At 50.6% G+C, this 25,016-nt stretch overlaps 1 protein-coding gene across 9 annotated transcripts; it reads left to right on the forward strand.

Annotated features, from left to right (window-relative positions):
• The first annotated feature begins 234 nt into the window (after positions 1 to 234).
• Atp8b2 (ATPase phospholipid transporting 8B2) lies at positions 235 to 24,761 on the forward strand. Of its 9 annotated transcripts, none has more exons than XM_027393279.2 (28): positions 235 to 409; positions 2,365 to 2,432; positions 4,482 to 4,540; positions 4,867 to 4,980; positions 5,103 to 5,201; positions 5,485 to 5,546; positions 5,647 to 5,719; positions 6,152 to 6,222; positions 6,455 to 6,534; positions 9,202 to 9,360; positions 9,530 to 9,618; positions 10,979 to 11,175; positions 13,840 to 14,048; positions 14,780 to 14,823; positions 15,248 to 15,413; positions 15,563 to 15,751; positions 15,902 to 16,017; positions 17,659 to 17,823; positions 17,910 to 18,021; positions 18,163 to 18,268; positions 18,383 to 18,527; positions 18,788 to 18,971; positions 19,151 to 19,374; positions 20,198 to 20,281; positions 20,578 to 20,823; positions 20,936 to 21,074; positions 22,445 to 22,575; positions 22,818 to 23,096. In XM_027393279.2, exons 2-28 carry the CDS (start codon positions 2,402 to 2,404, stop codon positions 23,094 to 23,096), a joined length of 3,573 nt encoding a protein of 1,190 aa, XP_027249080.1. In that variant the 5' UTR covers positions 235 to 409; positions 2,365 to 2,401. The 9 variants fall into 9 exon arrangements, with proteins under 9 accessions (XP_027249080.1, XP_027249078.1, XP_035306657.1 ...); XM_027393277.2 differs by having other exon boundaries at positions 272 to 409; positions 5,081 to 5,201; positions 22,818 to 24,761; XM_035450766.1 differs by lacking the exon at positions 235 to 409 and adding an exon at positions 1,212 to 1,248 and having other exon boundaries at positions 5,081 to 5,201; positions 22,818 to 24,761.
• The last annotated feature ends 255 nt before the right edge of the window (positions 24,762 to 25,016 follow it).

The raw sequence follows: 25,016 nt of genomic DNA on the forward strand, positions 1-25,016 counted from the left end.
TTCCCGCGGACGTTCTCTGGCTGAGCAAGCAGTATTCTCTCGGCCTCAAGCTTCCAAAATAAAGAAACAGCATCCCAGCGTTCTCCAGCCTATCCGAACGCCTGAGTGTCCGGGGCTGTAGTGTGGGACCCTCCCCTCCGCACCAAAATGGTGCACGCCGCGCCCCCTCCTCCCCAGAGCCCCTCCCGCCCCTCCCGCCCCCCGCCCGCCCGCCCGCCGCCGCCGCCGCCGTCACTTCCGCCCCGCGGCCGAAACTGACACAAAGTAGCGGGCCGGGGCCCGGGTGGGGAGAGCAGGGCTGCCGCTGGAGGGCGGAGCCTGCGGGCAGCGGAGCCGAGCGCCCCCGCCCCAGCCCCCGGCATGGGCTGGACGGGGCCGCCGGGCGGAGCGCGGAGCGCTGCGCGCTGAGGTGAGGCGCCGCGGCGGCGGGCCGGGGGTGTGCACCGGGAGGGCCGGCTCTGGGAGGCTCTGGCTGCCCAGCCTGGGGAGCGGCCGTGGAAGGCTGGAGAGAAGGGTTCCCCAGGATGGAGAGTGCGGGTCTCTGTGCGCAGGCTGGGAAGATGGGGCGCGCGGAGAGTTGGGGTGCGCGGAGATAAAACCCTGGTCCACCAGCCTTTAGGTGCCCGGAGAGGGAGTTTGGGGATGATCAAATATGTCCCGCGAAGGTGGAGGTCTCTGTGCCCCAGGAAAACCAAGGTGCCAGGGGTGTTAGCTCTGGGAGCTCAGAGCTGTGCGGTGGGTCCTGGATGCTGTCCTTGGAGAGGGAAGGAAGGTGGCCCCTGGCGTTATTGTTTTCTCCTGCCTCGCCGACCTGCTAGCTTCCTCTGAAAAGACTTGGTTGGAAAGGAGCGGAGGCCAGACTCAGAGGAGGAGCCCTTTTTCCTTCGCGGAGCGTTGCCTCCTTCCCAGGGCTGGCTATTTTTATCCCAGATGTGGCTGCAGAGGGGGCTGGGGTTGGGTGACGGGGCAAGGCTACGTGGCTGATGGGCCTAACCGGTTTGGAAAACCCAGGATATCCTGAGAGAGGGACCCTGTTGCCAGTGGTTTCTATAACGGTGCCCCCTTTGAGGATTGGGGCCAAACTTGTTTTCAGTCTCCCTAGGGTCTTAGAGGTAAAAGAACTTTCCTGATTCCGCGTCCAGACTTGACTCTTGATGGCCATCTAGTTCACTGTTACCTCTTCATAGGAGGAAGACTCAGATCTTCTGGCTAACGATGCTTGGTAGACTCCCACTGGGGTGGGGCTAGGTAGGAGCCAGTAATGCCCACCCTGCATCCTCTCCTTTAACCTCTCTCTGGCTTCGCACCCCACCCTCCCATGACTCATGCTCTAGATTGGGTGGAGACCCTGGCTGGGGCCCCGAAAGAGGGCTTGGCATCACCAAAATGTGCATGAGGTTTTCTTCCTGAGCCAAGGGGGCAGCGTTGCTTGCCACAGTTGTGGAGAGTCAGGAGTGAAAAGGACTTAAGCCTCACAGGATTGATTGTCTGCTCTGAGGTCAAGGAGGGAGTGTATGTTAGAGGAGGGGGAATTGTTGTGGGTTACTGGGCTGGGACCAGAGTCAGTAATTATAGAGATTGGGCAGACAGGCAATTAGTAGCTCTTGATGCTGGAAGCAGGGGAACCAAGGAGAGAGAATTTCCATCTAAAGGAAGAGGAGGTTCCTTTGGCCAGGACTTGCACCTTTGTAGGAGAAAGTACATGGAAGGGTGGAAGGAAGCAGAGGCTGTCTGAGCCAGTATCCAGTGTCTTGCAGAGTTGGGAAGACCTCTCTGATGGCCCCAGAGGTGGCTGGCCCCGATTGCGAGCAAGTGGTTTGGGAGGACAGTCTGCAGGAAGTGGTGGCCATGCCTCTGATGAGAACCTCTCTGGGGAGGAGGTGATAATGGAAGTCCCAGTAATGAAAGTGGGGGTGGGAAAATTATGAGCTTTCTAAAAGGGTGGAACGTGCCCACCCTGTTTCCTGATGCTCTACCAGGTGTTTCCTGGCTCGTGGTATTATCTCCACCCAACCTACTAGGGGAAATTCTGCTTTCTAGTACAGGCAACATTCATTGACACCAGGAGGGACATCCATTGTTCCTGAGGGGCATACCTCGAGAGCTGCATCTCACTTGTCAATATCTGGTCTCTTCTAGGCCCTTCTCTATAGGTTTTGGCTTCTGTAAATTCTCAGTCCCCTCATACTATTCAGGACAGAGGGAAGCCCCCGCCTTTCCCTCAGGTTTCCATATCAGAGCAGGAAGGTTAATGGAGTTGGAGGCAGTGGGGGTGGCAGGGGCATAGCTAGGATAATCTTCACAAGGGGTCTCATGTGGGGATTGAAGAATTCTTGAACACGTGTGTCCGTTGCTTTCTTGCAGGGACTCCCATGGGATTGCTGGAACCTTGGTGGGTGAGATGGCACTGTGTGCAAAAAAACGCCCCCCAGGTAAGAGCGCCAAGGAGTGGGTCTCTGGGACCATGATGACTTAGGGAGCCAAGGGGAAGAGGGACGACTAGGATGGTTCTGGGAAAAGGGGGGAGAGCTAATGCTGCTAGGAGTCCTGGGTGGGTAGCCTAAGAAACCTAATTCCTCATTTCATTCTTGGGCTGGTGCTCAGCCATGACTGCTAATCACTAGCCCCGTACTCAAAAGCACCTGCAGCTCCTGGGCTGTGGCCTCCTTTGCCTACCCACCGGAGCCCTCCTCGGTTTCCCGCGGAAGGGGGGGGGGTGTGTGGGATGAAAGCCGTTGCCCTGGACAACGCGGGCGGTCGGCTCCTCCGCATTGGCTGGGGGAGTGGGCGGGGCCGAGCGCTGGCTTTCGCCTACGCGGCACTGGCAGACTTCGGCTCTGCAGTGGGAGCAGGTGGGGCGGAGCCTGGGGGCGTGGGCACCGCGTTCCGGCCACTCAAAGCTCCACCTCCCGCCTCTGTCGTGGGATTCGGGAGTGGAGCTCCTGCAGAGCTGGTGGTCCCAGGAGCAGGTGGCCGCGAGGATGGTTTGGGCTGCGGGTGGCTTGCGCGCCCAGCGGCCGGGGCTCCCCTCTGCGTGGCCGCAGCTCTTGCGCCTCCCTGGGGGGCCGCCCCAAAGGCGCCGCTGAGGCCAAGGACAGACTGTGCGCCTTCTTAAAACGGGATCATGACGGTCCCCAAGGAGATGCCTGAGAAGTGGGCCCGGGCCGGGGCGCCTCCGTCTTGGAGCCAGAAGAAGCCCTCTTGGGGGACAGGTAACGGGAGGCAGTGTCTGGCAGTTCTCACACCCGTGATTTCCCTTTTCTGACCTCCGTATTCCCTTGTCCTCAGCCTCTCCTCCTCCTTTGTTCTTTGCGGGGCCGTTTGGGATTCTCCTCCTTCCTTTGGGTGGTTCTTGGAGATTAGGGTCTCAGTAGGAAAGGGGACCCTCTGAGGGAAGTTTCTGGTTGTCTGTCAGATGGCTCATTTGTCTGGTGACTTTGTGTCCTGGGGTTTGTTACTGCATTGTGCTTGTTGTAGGAAGAGGTCTGGTATGTTACCTTGGATTTTCTGTCAGATATAAGGTGGCGGACTTACTGTATAATCAATTTACAACTCCTTTTTAAGTCTGAGGAGGGAACCCTTCATAAGTCATCTCATATTCTTGGTCCTGAAATTGGCACCTGCAGCCTGGGGTCTGCAGGGTTTAGATTAGGTGCAACTAAATAAGGGTCGTTAACAGTGTTATTTCCGATTAAGAAAAATACCTGTAAATGGTAGAAGAAAGACTGCAGTTACATCTTCTCTTCTCTTCATTTCTGCTCAGTCTGCATGACCCACATCTCTGATATACACACCCCCACACTTGAAGATGAGCTTTGCAATAGGATGATGTCATTGTCCACCAGTCAGAAACTGCTTATGGTGACACGTGACAAGAGGCTTCTTTAGAGACACTGCACGTGGGCCTGGGATGCTGCCGCAGAGCAGTTCCAGGGCACTGTGACCCTCTGTCTTGGCACCACCCACTGTGTTCCTTCCCAGATTAGGGTGAGAACAGTGCCATGAGCAGGTTTGCAGTGGTCTTCACAAAGAAGGAAGCTTTGTACTTCCAGCTACTACTGTGCGATCCTGATAATGGATGTGTTACTAACAAGAGCAAAGGGACCCGGGGATCCAAGGGGTGGGGGGTGGAACTGGGTGCTCTGAGGGGAAGGCCTTGACAACTTGGCAGTTAGGAATGGAGAATTGTCCTGTGTTGTGAGTGTAGCCTGAAGAGTGGTAGCACAGCCCTCGGGAGGCTGAGGGGGACAGAGGCCAGCCTGCGTCACATAGTGAGACTTTGTCTCTAGAAAGGAAGTGGGGGAATAGCGTGCAGGGCCATGTGGTCTAAGCTGTTGGCAAAGTGGACTAGAGCAAGAATATACTAACACCACAGTGTATTCTGTGGGAAGAAGCAGGTTCTCAGTGGAACCCCTCCCAAAGGTTGAGTAGACATGACTTATAAGTTCGATACTTTTGACAAGAGCCTCATTTTATTGCAGAAGAAGAGCGGAGGGCACGGGCTAATGACCGTGAATACAATGAGAAATTCCAGTATGCGGTAAGTGTTCCCTCTCCAGAGCCGGCAAAGAAGAGTATTGGGAGATCTGAGGCTGGTGGCTGGGGGAAGGGTGCTTAGGGGAGGCAAGGAAGATCTTTGGCCAGTTTCCATCTGCTGCTGGGCTGAATTTTTCAGGCTTTCTGTCACTGAAGCAAAATACATCAGCCTGGAGAGACTTCCTTTCCCTCCTCCTCTTCCCTGTCCCATACCTGGGTGCTAGGGAGTGTGCGCAGGTTTGGGAAGTATAAAGGAAGAGGTAGCCCCAGCCTGGCTCTAGGTTGGGGGGAGGGGTGCCTCTCTCATTATCTCCCCTCCTGTTGCCACAGAGTAACTGCATCAAGACCTCCAAGTACAATATTCTCACCTTCCTGCCTGTCAACCTCTTTGAGCAGTTCCAGGAAGTTGCCAACACTTACTTCCTGTTCCTTCTCATTCTGCAGGTAAGTGACCTCTCTTGCATCTTCTGTAACTCACAAAGCTGAATAAAGCAAAGCAGAGGAAGGGTTGGGGCAAGACCCCCCTGACCAGGGGCTTCTGCAGCCTGCCTCTCTGCTCTTTTCAGTTGATCCCCCAGATCTCGTCCCTGTCCTGGTTCACCACCATCGTGCCTTTGGTTCTTGTCCTCACCATCACAGCTGTTAAAGATGCCACTGATGACTATGTGAGTTGTTACCTTCTGCTTTTCCTTGTCACCTCCCCTCTCATCTATTCCTAACACCCTTCTCCTCCCTGCCACTTTTATTCAGTACAAATCTTTCATGACCCTGATGTCCCTTGTGGCCCAGCTAGATCTGTAGTACCAAGACTGAGGGCTAGAAGGGGCATTAGGGAGAGAGTTGGTCTGTGGACAGCTTTTATGCAGGGTCCCCAGTATGCTCTGAGTTCCGCTGGTCTAGTTCCAGGTTTGGGGGGAGAGTGTCTTACTGTTCTCAGTTCTCTTTCAGTTCCGCCACAAGAGTGATAACCAGGTGAATAACCGTCATTCTCAGGTGCTGATCAATGGAGTGTGAGTGACTGTTGGAGACCAGGGCTCTGGGGAAGGAGGGGGTTTCTATGGGAACCTTCATAGTTACTGACGGCCTTTTAATGTCTTCTCTTTGCCACAGCCTCCAACAAGAGCAGTGGATGAATGTCTGTGTTGGCGATATTATCAAGCTAGAAAATAACCAGTTTGTGGCGGTAAGAGACAAGGTCTCTTTTCGGTCTGCAGGGTTACCCGTCCACTTTGGTAGAAAGGGACAATTCCTTCCTGGTTTTCTGTTGCCTCTTAACACTCATGGAAAGAGATTTTCCCAGATGGTGAGCTTCTAGGTAGCTCATGGCTGGGACTAGTTTTTTCATGCTTTTTAAAGTCAAAACAAAAAGAATATACCTCTATGTCAGCCACATTGGCATGGGCCTTTAATCTCAGAACAGAGGCAAAGGCAGAGACAAGGCCAGCCTGATCTACATAATGAATTTCAGACTAAACAGGACTGTCTACAATGAGAGACACTGTCTCAAAGCAGCCCAAAACCAAACCAAACCTCTGCTTACTGGTGGGTGCTCACCACTAAGAGGCTGAGGAGGCCAGCAGTTTGGGCATGAGTTCTCATCAGGCTTTCTGTGTAGGCGGACCTCCTGCTCTTGTCCAGCAGCGAGCCCCATGGTCTGTGTTATATAGAGACCGCGGAACTGGATGGGTGAGTGGCATGCTTGCTGTCAGTATCCTTTCTCTTTGCACCCTTAGGGGCAAAATATTTTTTGAAGGAGATTCCTGGGCCTGGGTTCTGTACTTTTTAGAAAATTGAGGAGTAAGAAAAGCTGTGGATGTATCGAACTTTTCTAGGCCAAGCCGTTGAGGGTCAGGTGCTCCAGGATTGATCCCAGCTGCCAGGACAGGCCAGAACTCAAGGGTATTTATTGTTCTTCCAGAGAGACCAACATGAAAGTGCGCCAGGCAATTCCAATCACCTCGGAGCTGGGGGACATCAGTAAGCTGGCTAAGTTTGATGGTGAGTACTCCTGGAGTGACTTTGGGTGGAGAAAGGTGGCCTGGGGCTTGAGCGCATATTGTATCTTTTCTTTTGGCTCTGGCTGTTGTGATTGTGCAGGTCTCTGCACATTTTCAGGAGGGACATGTGTGGAATACCAGGTGGTACTGTTAACTTTTGAACTGATGGTTATTTCAAGTGAGCTTCATGGCTGATGGCGTACTGAGAGAAATTCAGCACATTCCTTTTGAAGATAGCAGTGGTTATCTTCCTTATAATAAATCAACATGTGTAGATGTTTATGAGAAGGCAGTATTCGCTCTTCCTCTCTAGTTCTGCCCTCCTTATACAGCCATATTAGCTGATAGTTCACTTACACATGTGTAGTAACCCCAAGTAACTGTGGTCTCACTAAAGTCTCTACAGCATGCCCTCTTGCCTGTTAAATATGTGTGGTTATATCATTGTCTCACTAATACCTGCTTGGCCTGGACCTCCTCTCCCTCTGAGTGCTGGGATGGTTGTCATAAATTTCTTACACCACATAAGGAATTTGCCTTGTCCTCTTTAGTAACTGAGTGTTTCATAGACTGGCACTATCCAGCTACTCCTTGGCCATTTAGTCTTTTGCTTCAGTGACACTTAAGTAAAAAATGTTGGGATGGAGAGGTGGCTCAGAGGTTAAGAGCACTGGCTGCTCTTCCAGAGGTCCTGAGTTCATTTCCCAGCAACCACATGGCTCACAACCATCTGTAATGAGATCTGGTGCCCTCTTCTGGCCTGCAGGGATACATGCAGACAGAACACTGTATACATGATAAATAAATAAATCTTTAAAAAAAAGAAAAATTTACCTGTTCTGTATCTAGAATAGTCTGACGTTTGTGATTTTGGGGAGCCGAGGAAATGGATCAGTTGTTGAAGTCTTTACTGTACCAGTTTGAGGGCCTGAGCTCAGATACTCAGCACCCACATGGAAAGCCAGGTGTGGCAGCACACCTGCAATTCCAGCACCAGGAGGCAGACACAGGAGGCTCTTTAGGGTTTGCTGGACATCTAGGCTGGCCATTCAGTGAGCTCCAGCTTCAATAAAAGAGAGACCCTGTCCCAGAAAATGCGATAGAGGCTGGTGAGGTGGCTCAGTGGGCAAGGGCATTTGCTGCCAAGCCTGACTTGTTGGCTTGAATTTCTGGGATGAAAGCACTGAATCCTTCAAAGTGTCCTCTGACCTCCATATATACACCATGGTACATGTGGGTCCACACATGTTATACACACACATGCACACACACATGCAAATAAGTGTAATAGAAAAGAGTAAAGTGGTGGCGATAGAGGAAGACCCCTCACCTCATGCTGACTTTGGCCCCCATGTGGGTGTGAGTGGACACATGGGTATATCACACATACCACACCACACCACACCACACCACACCACACACACACACACACACACACACACACACACTGGTATTTTGGGGTCTAAGTGTATGCACATTTTTGTGTGTGCTGGTAGGGATGAACCTAGGACCTAAGGCAAGTGCTGTTCCACTGAGTTACATCCCTAGCATGAATATGTGTACTTTTAATGTTAGATCAATGTTAGTTCATGCCACTCTTTCTTTTTTTCCTGTGTGATAGAGGATGTCCTTAAACACCTGACCCTCCTTTCCCCATCCTCTAGAGTTTTGGATTACAGGCAGGCACTTGTTATTATTATTGTTTTTGGTTTTCAGACAGGGTTTCTCTGTAGCTTCGGAGTCTGTCCTGGCACTCCCTCTGTAGACCAGGCTGGCCTCGAACTCACAGAGATCTACCTGCCTCTGCCTCCCCAGTGCTGGGATCAAAGCCGTGTACCACCGCTGCCCAGCTACAGGCAGGAATTTCTATGCCCAGTTGATGTGGTGTTAAGTATTGAACCTGGGGCTTAAGTGCCCTATTCATTTTTTTTTTTTTTTAAATAAGTCCTGCCTGGGGGCTGGAGAGATGACTCAGCGGTTAAGAACACTGACTATTCTTCCAGAGGGTCCTGAGTTCAATTCCCAGCAACCACATGGTGGCTCACAACCACCTTGAATGAGATCTGGTGCCCTCTGCTGGCATGCAGGCACAAGACTGTATACATAATAAATAAATTCTTCTTTTTTTTTTTTTTTAAAAAAAAGTAAGTCCTTCCAGAAGTATGTCAGTAGAGCAGGTCTACAGTAACCCCTCCCCACCACATACAAACACATATACACAGTTACTTTTTCTATTAAAAAACTTTCTAATTTTTTTTTTTCCAATCAGGTCTCAGTATGGAGCCCTGTGGCCTAGAATTCTATGTAGATCAGGTTATCCTCAAACCACCTGCCTCTGCCTCTCTAGAGCTGGGATTAAAGGCGTGTACCACTAAATCTGGATATTTAAATTTTTAAAAAATTATATTATTTTAAGATTTATTTGTGTGTGTGTGTGTGTGTGTGACGTGCAGATGCCTGAAGAGGCCAAAAGTGGGTATCAGATCCCTGTATCTGGAGTTATAGGTAGTTGTGAGCTACCCAGGGATGCTGGGAAGTAAACTTGGGTGCTCTGGAAGAACAGGAAATGCTCTTGACCACTACATCCCTCCCAGCCCTGTAACTACCTTTTCTGTTTCCTTATCATGTGATTGAACTCTGAGCAGTGGCACTTTTGTCTTCCATCCAGGTGAAGTAATCTGTGAACCTCCCAACAACAAGTTGGACAAATTCAGTGGAACACTATACTGGAAGGAAAACAAATTCCCCCTGAGCAACCAGAATATGCTGCTGCGTGGCTGTGTGCTGAGAAACACCGAGTGGTGCTTCGGGCTGGTCATCTTTGCAGGTGAGCCTCCTGGCCTCCCCAGGGTATGGGACAGGACTGGGGGCTGGTAGGACACGGGAGTATCGTAGTGCACCTGGGGGTGGGAGGAATGGCCTGCAGCTCGTCCTCATCTAGTGCTTCTGTTTGATGGCACTCCGATTTGTTGATTTGTTTTCCCATCATTTTCAAGGTCCTGACACCAAGCTGATGCAGAACAGTGGCAGGACAAAGTTCAAGAGAACGAGCATCGACCGCCTGATGAACACACTGGTCCTGTGGGTGAGTTTCCCAGCTGCTTCTGCAGCCTTGGAAGAGGTCCTCCCCATAATCCCTCTGCCCCTTGGTTTTCTCTGGGCAGCAGCCAGGCGTGGCTGCTCAGGGGCAGGGTTTAATTTGAGACCCCTTTCAGACTTGGTCCATGTTATTTTTAAAAACCTTAGGAACATGCATGAATCAACAACTTAAAGAAAGCTAAAATAAACAACCCCTTCTGTGGGCTTGGTTATGATGGTGTCTTAAAATGCATGTGACCTGTTAGCTTTTGCCAGGGACAAGGAGGCCTTCATGAGATGGAGTCAGAGTTAAAAGAAAAATTTCCATAGGGAAGATGGTTAGCGGGGCCCTTCCCCAACTTCTAAGCATGAAGGATCCCAAGGGGAAAGTTTTCTGTGCTTGCTTTGGCAATCCCTGAGGCCTTCTCCTGTTTGTCTAGAACTGGATTTCCTTTCTGGGCTTTCCCTCCCGTTTTGTACCCCTTTCTGCTGGCTGTCTGCTCCCAACATGCCAGCTTGGGAAGCCTGAGGGCAGCCATAGTTGAGTTTTCCACCTTAGCCTTAAAGGATTTACAGAAACCCAGGCTGAAGTAGGGTTAATTCTTCTTACAGAGGCTCTTCTCGCCCCCTGGTGGCCACAGGATCAGGATGACACCTGCTTTTCAGAGCCACAACATAGGCACGATTTTGGAAGTAGTTGTTGGGAGCCAGGCAGGGGTCTCCATTGTTCCCTCCCTGACCTCTTTCTCACTCAGATAAAGTCTTGTTCTGTAGCCCAGCCTGGCCTTGAACTTAAGGTCCTCCTAAACCAGGCCTTGTGGTTTTCACCTGTAATCTCAGAATTTGGGAGGCTGAGGATGATTGCCACAGGTTTGAAGCCAGTCTTGTCTTAAAGTAAAAAAGCAAGAAAAGGCCTTAGGATGTAACTTAGTAGTAGATTGCCTAGCATACACAAGGCTCTGGGTTAATTCCCAAGAAGGAAAAAAGGCATTCTATACAATAAATAACAGAGTATTCTGTTGGCCTTATGTGCGCTAGCACAGGCAGTTAGATAATTTACAGTAAGCTTTTTAGTTGTGTCAGAAGTAGCTACCCCAGCCTTACCCTTTGAGGACTCCCGGGAGTTCCAAATTGGATGCTACTGACTATGTCAGCTTCCCTTTCATACGGATGAGACCACGGTCAGAGAAAGGGTTGTGTACACAGTGGTAGATGAGCCTGCTACCTGTCCTGGTCCCTTACAATGAAAAACATGAAGGTGCTTGAGCTTTTAAGGTCCAGCATGCTAGTGGAGCCCCTTCAGGGCGTACATGGCTTTGCGAGCTCTCTAAGTCCTGACCTCATCTGTGCGTTGTATTCCTCCTCAGATTTTTGGATTCCTGGTCTGCATGGGAGTGATCCTGGCCATTGGCAATGCCATCTGGGAGCACGAAGTCGGGACACGCTTCCAGGTCTACCTGCCCTGGGACGAGGCGGTGGATAGTGCCTTCTTCTCTGGCTTCCTCTCCTTCTGGTCCTATATCATCATTCTCAACACCGTTGTGCCCATTTCCCTGTATGTCAGGTATGTGCTTTCTCTGCCCTTGGCTCTCCAGGGAGATGAAACCCTTGACAAGGAGTATGTAGTCCTTTCTACTGTGGCCACTTCATGTGGATTTGGATTATGGTGGAGTAGAAACTACATTGATTTATTAATTCAGCACCACATGCTAGTGCAAGCCTATTCTGGGAAAGAAGTACAAAGATGATCTCCTTCCCTGTAAAGCTTGTGTCTGATAGAGGAGGAAAACCCTAAACTGTCACAGAATGGAAGTTGTTCTACTGGGGGTCTCTGTGGAAAGCTGGGGTTACAGATCTGTGTAGGTCATCTCTGCCCTCAGAGTAGCAGATTGGCTGACCAGGACTAGAACCAGTGCTGGTCCCTGAGGCAGCATGTGATAGGCACCAAGTTATTGAGGGCAAGGAGAGCGTTGCACCTAGCGTTGCTTCTCAGATACAGAGACGGCAGTTTGGGTGTAAGGTGTGGGGGTGAAGGCTGGGGAGAAAGAAGGAGGGTAAGTAGCTGGAAACAAGGACTGGTGGATGAGAAACTGGAGTGGTGTAGGAGTGGCTAAGAGCTTCAGTCATGAGCAAGGAGCCATGGGGGCAAGGTTGGACACAAGCTTCCTGTGGATCAGTAAGGGTCTTCGGTCTTTGTCTGTGACCTTCAGGCATGAAGGCTGTGATCTCAAAGTCTACAGGAATTCGTTAGCAGTCGTTGGCTGGGTGTGGTGTGCAGCATGTGTAGAACACTAAAAGTAAAGAGAGTGTTAAGTAGAGGCCAGTGAAGAAAAGGGAGGAGGGGGAAAAGAATCCAGAGGAGTCCTCCCCACGCAGTGCCTTGTTTGAGATAAGGGAGCCTGGGACTCTTTGTTTTTGAGTCAATCACTATGTGTCCCGAGCTAGTTTAGAGCTGGTGATCCTCCTGCCTCACTTAGTCTCTCTAATGCTGGGATTGCAGGTCTGTACTGTCACACCAGGCTCAGGTTGTGCATTTTTAAGGAAGTACTTATGCAGCTGCTCAGAACTCTTCCTAGCTTTCATTCTAGTTAACGAAAATGCCCAAACTGCGCCTTAAATCCCAGCACTCGGGAGGCAGAGGCAGGCGGATCTCTGTGAGTTCGAGGCCAGCCTGGTCTCCAGAGCGAGTGCCAGGATAGGCTCCAAAGCTACACAGAGAAACCCTGTCTCGAAAAACAAACAAACAAAAAAACCCCAAAAACCAAACAAACAAAAAAGAAAATGCCCAAACTGTGCTCAGTTCTCCTCACCAGCCCAAATCCTAGTGATGCAGACTGTTAAGAAATGAAGGGCTTCTAAGCTGGCGGGAGGGCATCAGAGGGTTTGGGTTGACTGCTGCCTACTGTTAGCCATGTGATCTCAGGCTAGCCCTCAGGCTAGCCCAGTCACTTAGGGCCTCACATGCTGTTTTCCCTTCCCACATGATACCTGTGTCCCTTTCTTCAGAAGGGTATTTTGATAAAGGCAGTGAATTGGAAAATACATATAAAAAGTTAAATTAACTGTGTCAGTCTGGCCTGGTGCCTCATGCCTGTATTCTCAGCACATGAGCAGGGCTGAGGCAGGAGGAATGTCACAATTTTGAGGTCAGCCTTGGCTCAAAACGAGACCCTGACCCCATCCCACTGCACCTCCTCCAAAAAAAATCCAACCACTACCACAGCAACAAATCCCCTTGCAAGTATTGGGTACTGTCCCCAACACTGTCTTGATCACTTTGCTTCTTTGCTGTTATTTAAATGTTTGGCTTATGACCTCATTTTGTTTTCCCACTTTGTGCTTTGCTCTACCTGCTTTGTATCTTAGTCACTCAGAGCTTGGGTAGCTGCCTGAGGAAGATTTTTCCTGAGCTGGGGAGGGTGGAAGGAAGTAGGGCTGATTAGCTGCCTGGGGAAAGGCCATGACAACATTCCTAGTTATCTCAGTTTTTTTGCCCATTCACAGATTCCTGTTAGGAGCCTCAGCCACCTTGAAACTGGGTTTCAGATATGTGGCCCACTGCTTGGCCATCCTGGACCCAAATGTAGGGTTCTTCTCTGGGAGTGTTATAGCCCAGATCCTAAAAGTAATGATTAGCTCAAAATCACTTGCCCTTGTGACGCGGTGTCTCCCCCCATGTTCTCTAGGCCTCTGCTTCCCAGTGTGAAGGGGAAGCCCGGTCTGTGCTGAGCAGTTAGGAATGGCGGGGCTGGGAGCCCCTGGGGCTTTTCCCCAGCGTGGCCTGGTGGAGCTGGCTCTGTCTTGCTGGAATGCACACATCACCCTCATTTTCTCTCTCTCTCTTTTCTCTCCCTTCCCTCTTGCACTATCTCTTACTTTTCTCTGCATGGTTTCTGTATTTAGTTCTGAGGTAAGAACTGGCTAAGTGCCTTGTGTGCAGTCAGTCCCTCTTCCTTCTCTGCCTGTGCCGTCTGTCCTGCCTCCCAGAGCCTTTGCACCTTTCTGTGTGGAAAGCATCAGGAGGGTTGGGTTGGGAAGCTCCTTTGTCAGTGGTACACGGTCAGCTCCACCCACAGGCATCCTTGCCCTCTCCCATCCAGGCTCCCTGCCCAGGTGTCTTCTCCACTCCTGTTCCTCCCCAGGCTAAGCACCTGCAGACAAGACCCTTGTGGGTGGGATGTTTCCTCTCTTCCGCCTCCCCAGGCCTCACCCCCTGTCCCCTCTGCAGTGTGGAAGTCATCCGTCTGGGCCACAGCTACTTCATTAACTGGGACAAGAAGATGTTCTGCATGAAGAAACGAACACCTGCAGAGGCCCGTACCACCACCCTGAACGAAGAGCTGGGCCAGGTGGAGTACATCTTCTCTGATAAGACGGGCACCCTCACCCAGAACATCATGGTGTTCAACAAGTGCTCCATCAATGGCCACAGCTATGGTAAAGAGGCACTGCTGGGCTGGGGCTTACAACTAGCCTGGAAGGACTGTGGGCTGGGGCTCCCTCAGTTGTCCTGACACTGGGGTTTACTTCTTTCCTGTTTGGATACAAGGACCATGAAAGGGTATGCTCTGTATCCTGTGCCAGGAATTGTACTGGGAATCCTTTCCTTGTACTCCCTTGGAACCTCACACTGATCTTAGGTCTTGTACCAGGGGAACACCTTGGTTATTTAAAATGAGCCCTAAGACGCTGGCCTGAGCATCCTTGGCTGCCCAATGGAGTACAGACTCCCCTGTTGCTGCAAGGGGTCCTTGTAAATCTCTGGAATGTAATTGCAGTCTTCCTGGTGGGTATGGAGGCTGAGCTGCTGGGATGGTGTAGGGTGGGGTGTATGCAGGTGTGAGACCCTGCAGTAACTATTTTTTGTGTTAACCTAGACCTTGTTGCCAGGGTGTAAGACTGAATCTGCTTTCTGGGCCTGGAAGGTACCAGGCCCCTCAGCAGATAGAGAGTTGGAGCTGCCCTTGTGGGGAGAGCTACTAGGAGGTTTCTGGGATGGGCATGGTAGCAGTGGGAGCTATGACCCTTGTTCAGGTTCCTGGATTCTGGGATCCTGAGGGTATGCCTAAGGGTCCCACAGACCCATGGGGTCTGCACTAGAGGCTTTCCTGTGCTTCTGTGGACAGGCCCAGTGCTGATGTGCTTTTCTTTCTGTTGGGTATGTGTAGGTGACGTGTTTGATGTCTTGGGACACAAAGCTGAACTGGGAGAGGTAAGATCAGTCTCTGGGTATTGTTTATGACTGTTAGATAGAATCTGGGCATGTGGCTGGCAGTAGCTGGCATAGATGGGAACGGTGTGTTATCTGGGCAGGAAATGGAAGACACTGGAGAGTGGCTGTTTAGAGGAGAACTGGAAGCCGAGTGGGGGATTGCTGGGTGAGGCACAGGCACACCTGGAGTTTCAGCACTTGGGAGGCTGAGGCAGGAGGATCACAACTTTGAAGCAAGCCATCCCAGGCTACATAATGAGACCCTGTTTTAAAGAAAAGGGAAAAAATAAAAATAAATCCAGCTAGACTTTTGAGGCTCAAGGTGGCCAGAAACTTGGGCTCTTCTACTGAGAGGGGGGAGGGTGGGACTGTTCCATCCCTGGGGTGTCTCCTGCCAGCTCAAAAGTGTCCTTGCCTGTTCCAGAGGCCAGCACCTGTTGACTTCTCCTTTAATCCTCTGGCTGACAAGAAATTCTTGTTTTGGGACCCAAGCCTCTTGGAGGCTGTCAAGATGGGGGACCCCCACACACATGAGTTCTTCCGTCTCCTTTCCCTGTGTCACACTGTCATGTCAGAAGAAAAGAGCGAAGGTGAGCTGAGGAGCTGGCTTAGCCTCGCACAGCCCGGTTCCTGCTCCTGGGCACTGCTGCTCTGCCATGCTGCTGTGCTGGGGCTTCCTGGGCAAGGCAGGTGGCTGGGAGGGTGACCATGTTCTGCGCATGCCCCTTTGCCCCACCAGGAGAGCTGTACTACAAAGCTCAGTCTCCGGATGAGGGGGCTCTGGTCACCGCAGCCAGGAACTTTGGTTTTGTGTTCCGTTCTCGCACCCCTAAAACAATCACTGTCCATGAGCTCGGAACAGCCATCACCTACCAGCTGCTGGCCATCCTGGACTTCAACAACATTCGCAAGCGGATGTCAGTCATAGGTAAGGCCAGTACTAGAGAGCTGAGGAGACTTGGGGTGACAGCGAGGCCTGGGTAGGGAAGGTGTGGTGTGTGGAGGACTTGTGATGATACATTTAGTTTGGATTCTGTCTGAATTTTTCTGGCACTCTTCTCCCTTGTGCCATTCACAGTACGGAACCCAGAGGGGAAGATCCGACTCTACTGCAAAGGGGCTGACACAATCCTACTGGACAGACTCCACCCTTCCACGCAGGAGCTGCTCAGCAGCACTACTGACCACCTGAATGTAGGTGGGATGGCCTGGGCTACTTCAGCTCTCAGCATTGTGAGGTGGCAAGGCTGGGTTTTCCTTGTTCATTTATTTAAGATGATTCACTTATTTTTATTTTATGTGCCTTGGTATTTTATCTGTATTCCTATCTGTGTGAGCGTGTCGGATCTCCCAGAACTGGGTTACAAATGGTTGTGAACTGCTATATGGGTGCTAAGAATTGAACCCAGGTCCTCTGAAAGAGCAGCCTGTGTTTTTAACTGCTAAACCATCTCTGCAGCCCCATGCTGTCCTTTTTAAAATAAAAATGTGTGTATGTATATACATACGTGTGTGTGTGTGTGTGTGTGTGTGTGTGTGTGTGTGTGTGTGTGTGTGTGTGTGTGTGTATTTTGTAGGTGATGTATGTGCACATGCCACAGTGTACATGTGGAGGGTATGCGTGTAAAGGTCCAAGCACATGACGGAATCGGCTCTATCTTTCTATCATGCGGGCTGTAAGATTATGGTCTCTTTATTCCAGAAGACACCAAGGTAAAACACAGGCCAGAGCTAGGTTATAGAACCCAGCCAGCGTGGCCAGAACAAAAAAGGGGCCAGGGTCCCCATGTGTAGCCCCTTAAGAAGCTCTCTTACGTCACCCCGGCTTTCCTTCACCCCGCCCTTATGGGCGAGTCCCGGGTCCACCTGGAACCTGTCCCAGGACTATTGGGCGGGACTAGGGTGTCTCCCTACAGCGGGCTCTGGGGATTAAGCTCATATCTTCAATTTTGATAGCAAGCACCCTTATTTGCTGTCCTGGGTAGATCAGGCTGGCCAGCGCTAAACTCACAGAGATAGAGAGATCTGCCTGCCTATTTCCTGAATGCTGGGATTAAAGGCATGTGCCACCACACCTGGCCCCACAATGTCCCCCCCCCCTTTTTTTTTTCTTTTCTTTTTTTCTTTTTTTTTTTTTTTTTTTTTCAGGATGGGATTTCTTCTATATAACAGCCAGCCCTGGCTGTCTTGGAACTCATTTTGTAGACCAGGCTGGTCTTCGAATTCACAGAGATCCGCCTGCCTCTGCCTCCTGAGCCAATGTCCTTTTTTTTTTCTTGTTGGTTTTTTTTTGTTGTTTTATGGAGTACATTTAAGATCTTGGTGTGCACTGAATACATTTAAGGTCTCTGTAGTTTCTTTCTTTTTTTTTTTTTTTTCTATGGTGAAAATACTTAAATCATCTAAGCCTGGTGCTGCAGTATGCCTGTGACCCCAGTATTTGGCACATAGAATCAGGAGGATGAGGAGTTTAGGGCAGCCTGGCTTACATAAGACTTTGTCTCAACCAACCAGGAAGATCATCAAAATAGCTCATCAGGTAAAGGCACTTGAGGTCAATCCTAATGACATGAGTTTGATCCCAGAACCCATATGGTGGGAGGAGATAGCAGACTTCCTTTGACCTTTACATATATATACATATGTGTGCGCGCGCGCGCACACACACACACACACACACACATACACACACAGGAAGAAATAACAAGATAATGTTAAATGTTTTTAAAAATCTAACTGAAGATTATCTAAGCTGTCTGCTGAAGTTTGAGTTGCAGTCCTTTTGTTGTGTTTTCTAGAATTTCTTTCATATGATTTTCCCAACTCTTCCTCCAGGAGTATGCAGGGGACGGACTGAGGACCCTGGTGCTGGCCTACAAAGATCTGGATGAAGAATACTATGAGGAATGGGCCAGGAGACGCCTACAGGCCAGCCTGGCCCAAGACAGCCGAGAGGACAGGCTGGCCTGCATCTATGAAGAGGTTGAGAGTGACATGATGGTATGGACAGGGCAGGACTGACTGAGGGTAAGGCAGGATGGTGTAGAGCCCACAGCTCTCCTCAGAAGCCCCTGTGGTCTTTTCAGCTTCTGGGTGCCACTGCCATTGAGGACAAGCTTCAGCAGGGAGTTCCAGAGACCATTGCCCTCCTGACTCTGGCCAACATTAAGATTTGGGTGCTAACTGGAGATAAGCAAGGTGAGAGTGCCTAGCAGAGCAGACTTGGTGGCAGATGGACACACTAGTCTGCCATGCCCTTGTGTGGAGCTGGGCCACCAGGTGGGAAGCATGCTGCCCCTGGGGTTGCCTGCCTGCAGCACCTGCGCTTTCTCTTGGCAGAGACAGCTGTGAACATTGGCTACTCATGTAAGATGTTGACTGATGACATGACAGAGGTGTTCATAGTCACAGGCCATACTGTTCTGGAGGTGCGAGAGGAGCTCAGGTAAACTAGGGGCTGGGGAAACACATGTCATGAACTGTTCCTGGGGACTGGCAGGCTTGTTTCCTCTCTGCCACTGTCCTGGAGCCCCCCACAGTTTTGTTCTTGCCTTCACAGGAAAGCCCGGGAGAAGATGATGGACTCTTCCCACACCGTGGGCAATGGCTTCACCTACCAGGGGAAACTCTCTTCTTCTAAGCTCACTTCTGTCCTGGAGGCTGTTGCTGGGGAGTACGCCCTGGTCATCAATGGGCACAGCCTGGTAAGACTTGCCATCTCCAGCTTGGAGCCAGCTGTCAGGCAGGAGAATGCTCAAACCTTGAGCTCTCCCATAGTGTCTATGCTCCCTCCTGGAAGAGATGGCTGTGAGCACTGGTTGTGCCTTCTCTCAGCATGACCTTGGGATCTTACCTTGCTCTCAGCTTCCCTTGACTTGCAAGAAGGAGGACTGTAATCAGCAAGGGGCCAGAAGAGCTGAGAGTTCCCTGGGAAGACTGACTGTCAGGTTTCTCTGTGTTTCAGGCCCATGCCTTAGAGGCTGACATGGAGCTAGAGTTTCTGGAGACAGCGTGTGCTTGCAAAGCTGTCATCTGCTGCCGGGTGACACCCTTGCAGAAGGCACAAGTGGTGGAACTGGTTAAGAAATACAAGAAGGCGGTGACACTTGCCATTGGGGATGGGGCCAATGATGTCAGCATGATTAAAAGTGAGTGTGGGCTGGTGCATGGGCTGAGCAGGAGGACTGCAGTGTTCTTAGGGCTCAGGACCATGGAAGAGTGAGCGGGCTGGGGGCTGTAACTGGGTGGGCAGAGTGAGGGGTGGGGCTGTAGCTGGTGGGATCTAAAGCATATGGTCATCCCTTCACATCATCTTTTGTCTCTGCAGCTGCTCACATTGGTGTGGGCATTAGCGGGCAGGAAGGGATCCAGGCTGTCTTGGCTTCGGATTATTCCTTTTCACAGTTCAAGTTCCTGCAGCGCCTCCTGCTGGTGCATGGGCGCTGGTCCTACCTGCGCATGTGCAAGTTCCTCTGCTATTTCTTCTATAAGAACTTTGCTTTCACCATGGTCCACTTCTGGTTTGGCTTCTTCTGTGGCTTCTCAGCCCAGGTAACAAGTGTTTCTAGCTCTCTCTGCTACATATCTAGGAACTCCGTAAAGGAGACTGGGGAAAGGCCAGTGCTTGTTGTGCAATCTTGAAGGCTTGAGTTGAGATCCTCAGAATCTATGTGGAAGCCAGATGCGGCGATATAAGCTACTACTGTGCCTATAGGAAGTGGGGTTTGGCGGTGATAGAATCTTTAGAAGCTTGTGGTCCAGCCAGCCTGGCTTACACAGTGGCATAGAATGTGTCTCAAACAAGCTAGAAAGCTGAGGACCAAAACCCAGTGGTTGTTCTCTGGTCTTCGCTCACACCGTAGCATACCAGTGTCCCTCAGATAGGCACACTCACGTCTCTTTTATACACAGGATGAGTAAACAAATGCCTACGAGCAGACATTGTGTCTGCCCCGTTAATTGACCCCATTGTTTAGTATTTGCATTTAATAAATGTCTTTTCCTTCTTTCTTTTCTCTTTTTTGGGGGTGGGTGGGCACAGTTTCATGTAATACAGACCAACCCTCTTATTTACTGTGTAGTAACGGTTGACCTTGAATTCTGAATTTGGGCATTGTGTTCTCACCTATAATCCAAACACTCAGCAGGTGGAGACAGAAGGATTGAAAGTTTGAGATCACCTTGGGCTACATAGTGAGTCCCAAGTCAGCTTGAACTACATAGGAAACCATGTTCCAAAATACATCACCCAGAAAGAAAGTGTTCATTAGTAGAGTGGAGATCTTAGGACCCAGGGGAAGTTGTTAGGGCTTGACGGTGGGGAGCTACCTTCCTAGAGGGGGTTGGTTGCTCACTCTTGTCCCTTCTCTTCCAGACTGTGTATGACCAGTATTTCATCACCCTGTATAACATCGTGTACACTTCGCTCCCAGTCCTGGCCATGGGGGTCTTTGACCAGGTATGGAGGAGGTCAGTGGTCGGGCTGGAAGGTCAGAATACTGCTGTGAAAGGTTGTCTGATAGAGCAGGTCTCATTGCCAGTGGACACTTGCAGTTGGGGAGGGAGTAGGATCCTTTCCATCTTGGCTAGAACCTGTAATTCCCGTAGTTTGCTAAAGCCAGATTGCTTGGGAGAATCTGGCTTGAGCCTGGATCTGTTATCCAAGACATTAGGAAGGGGAAGCCAGGGATAGCATCTGTCTGCCCTTGGCTGAAGAGCATCTATGTGGCAGCTTCTGGGGCTCTTCCCTCACAGGATGTCCCGGAGCAACGAAGCATGGAGTACCCTAAACTGTATGAGCCAGGCCAGTTGAATCTCCTGTTCAACAAGAGAGAGTTCTTCATCTGCATTGCCCAGGGCATCTACACCTCTGTGCTCATGTTTTTTATCCCCTATGGGGTGTTTGCCGAGGCCACTCGGGATGATGGCACCCAGCTGGCAGACTACCAGTCCTTTGCAGTCACTGTGGCCACATCGCTGGTCATTGTGGTCAGTGTGCAGGTATGTGGCCGTCCCTCAGGAAAGAGGGAGCCTCCCATCCCTCAGCACCACGTCTGTGATTCTGATGGGTAGGTTTGGGGGTACTCCTACCTGTGATAACTCCTTTCTGCAGATTGGGCTGGATACAGGCTATTGGACAGCCATCAACCACTTCTTCATCTGGGGCAGCCTCGCTGTTTACTTTGCCATCCTCTTTGCCATGCATAGCAATGGGCTCTTTGACATGTTTCCAAACCAGTTCCGGTTTGTGGGTAAGTACCTGCGGCATCCTTTTAAATCAATGGTGAATCATACCCATTCTAGGAATAACAGGGTAGACAGCTAGCACTTATCAGTCCTTTACATGCCAGGTACCTTGCAAGGTACAGTGTAATATCAAGGGGTCAACCAAGGGGTCAACCTAGGCCCTGCTGCCAAGGAGTGACTGTGTCCCTGAGAGTGATGAGCAGTCCTTTCCTGGCTATGGAAAGTCACAACTCCAAGGAAGTCACGGGTGGCAGGCTTCATGGTCAGCAGAGTGCCAGTGGGGGTGGCCAGGGATCGTCCTGTAGATAGCTCTGCTGTTGGTGAGCAGAGCGAGGAACAGGAAGGTACCACTTGGCTCTTGGAGAGCCAGGGTGGGGCAAGAACCCTGGGGAAGCAGAGGGAGGAAAGGAGGCCCCTGAATGCCAGGCTGAGAGGGCACCTTGCTTTGCCTTGCCTTAAGCCTTCATTTACTTAGAGCAAGGAGACAGATGGCCTCAGCAAAGGGTGTTTTCTTTTTGTTATTTGTTTTGTTCTTTCCAAAAGATTGCTTTAGAAAATATGTAGGCTGGCACATGCCTCTAATTCCAGCACTAGAGAGGTGGAGGCAGGAGGATCAGGAGTTCAAGGTCTTTCTCTGCTGCACAGCAAGTTTTAGAATAGCCTGAAGTACATGAAAGCCTGTCTCAAAAAAGCAAAAGGGGTGCATGTGTGTAGAAAAGAGGCATACAGGTTTGAGGATTTAACTCAGCAGAATGCTTGCCTAACATGCACAGAGACCTTGTTCCATTGGAGGGTCTGAACAGGAAGCACATAGACCAATTTCTGTTTCTAAAGAGTCATTGTTATCATATTTAAAGCACATAGACCAATTTCTGTTTCTAAAGAGTCATTGTTATCATATTTAATAATAATAAAGTAGAGGCATACAGGTAGAAATAGATCAGTTAGGACCTCTGTCAGTATCTAAGTAGGACTGATGGGGTCTTGGAATTCAGTGAATGTGGGATTCTTTAGAGATCTTGGAAGTGGAGTGTGAAGAAAAGAGCAGTAAGGTGGGCATTGTGGTTTCAGCCTGGATGAGTGGATTACTTCCCTAGCTGGAAAAGGCACAGAGCAGATTTGGGGTAGAGGAGACAGTCCATTACTTGGGCATACTAGCTTGGCGATAATTTCACTGAGGCAGTTGAGGAAACAGCTCTGGAGTTTTGGGAGAGAGTTGGAGACCAGAGACAGATTTAGAGATAGAGATAAGCACAGAAAGAAAGGGGAAGTCAAAGGTGGCTTGGGCTTTGAGGTTGAGGACGCGGATTCATCAGAAATAACAACGGGAAGTGAGACGATCTCCTCTGTCAACTTCGTGACTCCTGTCCCCCAGGGAATGCCCAGAACACCCTGGCCCAGCCCACCGTGTGGCTCACCATCGTGCTCACCACGGCTGTCTGCATCATGCCTGTGGTTGCCTTCCGCTTCCTCAGGCTTAGCCTGAAGCCGGATCTCTCCGACACGGTGAGAAGCCTGGCAAAGCTGGCCATAGGCCTTGGGGGGCAGCTGCAATGTGGCAGGAAAAGCCTCTCTTGCTTGGGTGCTGTAGAGCTGTGTCTGGGCTGCGGGACTCCGGGGGCTCATACCGCACATGGCTACAGAAGTTCCTGTGATGACCCGCCATGGTGCTCTGGGTCCCTGCACTTGGCGGTGCCTGACGATGTGAGCAGACACTGAAGGACTCCCTTTCCCTGTGCCCTCCTCAGGTCCGCTACACCCAGCTGGTAAGGAAGAAGCAGAAGGCTCAGCACCGCTGCATGCGGCGAGTGGGCCGCACGGGCTCCCGGCGTTCCGGCTATGCCTTCTCACACCAGGAAGGTTTTGGGGAGCTCATTATGTCTGGCAAGAACATGCGGCTCAGCTCCCTGGCTCTGTCCAGCTTTAGCACACGCTCCAGCTCCAGCTGGATCGAGAGTCTGCGCAGGAAGAAGAGTGACAGTGCCAACAGTCCCAGTGGAGGGGCTGAGAAGCCCTTCAAGGGCTGAAGACCCGGACTGGGATTCCTTGTGCCAGGGACCAGAGCTCACAGGGCCAGTGTCCGGAAACTGCTGGTCTTCCCTCCCCGCAGCCTGTCTCCTCTGCCTGGTGGACTGCCCTGCGGGTCTCACCAGTTTGTAGAAGTGGAGGGAGTGGAGCCCAGGGACAGAGCAGGGGTTCCGGCCTTGGTAAGGTCGCAGTGAGGGACTAGTTGTGGAACCAAAAAACACGAGAAACTACGAGATTGGGTCCACCCCTGTCCTGCTTGGAGTCCACAGGGAGACTATAATCTCCATATTTTTTTACTCCTATTCCCCAGAGGGGCCTGTGCCCCTCTTCCTGAATTACACAAGAATGTATCACGCCGGGAAGCCAGAGACCTGCTGGGGCCTCCAAGCCCCTTACATCATCGTGTGTCCTTTTGGTTTGTGTTTGTGTCTTTTGATTTTGTCTTTTTTATTTGGTAAGTGGAGGAGGTGTTCATGTGACTTTATGTTATGGTTAGTGTCTCAACTCTTCTGGGAAGGGGAGACTGGCACACACTGGGATGCCCTACCTGGTGGAGTGGTTCAGAAGGGGCCACATCTCACGGTCACCTTCAGGGTGCCATTGTCCTTATGGGATACAGGAGCTACCAGATAGGGAGGAACTGTCAGCAAGAGGATTTTGGGAGAATGGAAAGGAAGAGTGTCCTGGCTCCTTCCTCACCTGTGCTGTGGCTTCCCCAGGGCACATGTGAGTTCTTGGGTTAACTAAGTCCTGCTGGTGCTGGGCTGCAGCCCAGATAGTGGTCCCATTGTTCTCAGTGAGCCAAAGCTGAGCATGAAGTGTAGTGCTGAGGGGGGAAGTACTTTTCTTGGATTCCAAGTTGAGTCCCCAATTCCTTAGCATACTCGCTTCCAACTTTCCTTCCTCCCCTTATCCGGTGCTTTTTCTGCCTACCCTGGGGTGGGACTGAAAGGGAAGCTGGCTTCTGCTGCTTTGCCCCAGTAACCTATGACCCTACCCTCCGGCTCAGCCTCTGGCTAGAGTGGTAGGAGGTAGAGAAACCTGTTCAGCCAGGTGACCACTTGCTTGGTCTGGACAGAACACCTTTGCCCCCTCTTCTCAACCTGGCTCCCCATGGCAGGGACCTCTTGAGTTAGTTGCTATTTTGTCAGCTTCCAGAAGAACTCCTTATTTGTTAGCAGCAGAGTAAGGGAGGAGGAATGGTGTGGAGCTGGGAGTGGGGTGCAAGCATCTAAATGTTCCATGTAGGAGCCCCAAAGGAGCTGGAGGTAGGTTGCAGTGTAGTGGGGCTGCCTGAGTGGGGAGTGGGAGGGGAAGTCTTGAGGGGGAAATCCCTTTTGGCCACAGTTTACAAGCCCAGTATCATGTCTGTTTGTGTGTCTCTTAAGGGGAAAGTCTGATTTTTATACCAAAGAGGAAATGATTTTTTTTTTGTATTTGGTTTGTCTATATTATATAAATACATATATATATATATAGCTATATATATATTATTTTTTTTGTTCTCTCTCATTTTTTTAGGGAGGGAGGAAAGTACCACGTTGCATTGAGCTGTAATTAAGGAACATTCTGTATAATTTATGACATTTCTATAATTGCAAAAATTATATCATTTTATGGATATAAAAGAAAAATGCCTTTTTATAAAATTCCAATTTCTGAGAGGTGGGTAATTTGTCTCTTTTTTGATGTTTATATAAGCTGAGGGTAAAAGCATAGACAGAAACTCTCGAGTGGGGTTTTGTGGGTGGATGCTGAGCCTGGGGGAACAGCTCTACACACTCCTGTGGCTTGAGTTTCAGCAGGACCGAGGGCAGGGCTGATACAGCATCCATGGGAGTGGTGTTCAGCTGGTGGCCACGTGGTGCTTAGGACCTTGACTAGCTTAGTCTAACTGCACAGCAGATGCACATGCAGAT

The sequence above is a fragment of the Cricetulus griseus genome (assembly GCF_003668045.3).
Source record: "Cricetulus griseus strain 17A/GY chromosome 1 unlocalized genomic scaffold, alternate assembly CriGri-PICRH-1.0 chr1_0, whole genome shotgun sequence".
Taxonomy (NCBI): domain Eukaryota; kingdom Metazoa; phylum Chordata; class Mammalia; order Rodentia; family Cricetidae; genus Cricetulus; species Cricetulus griseus.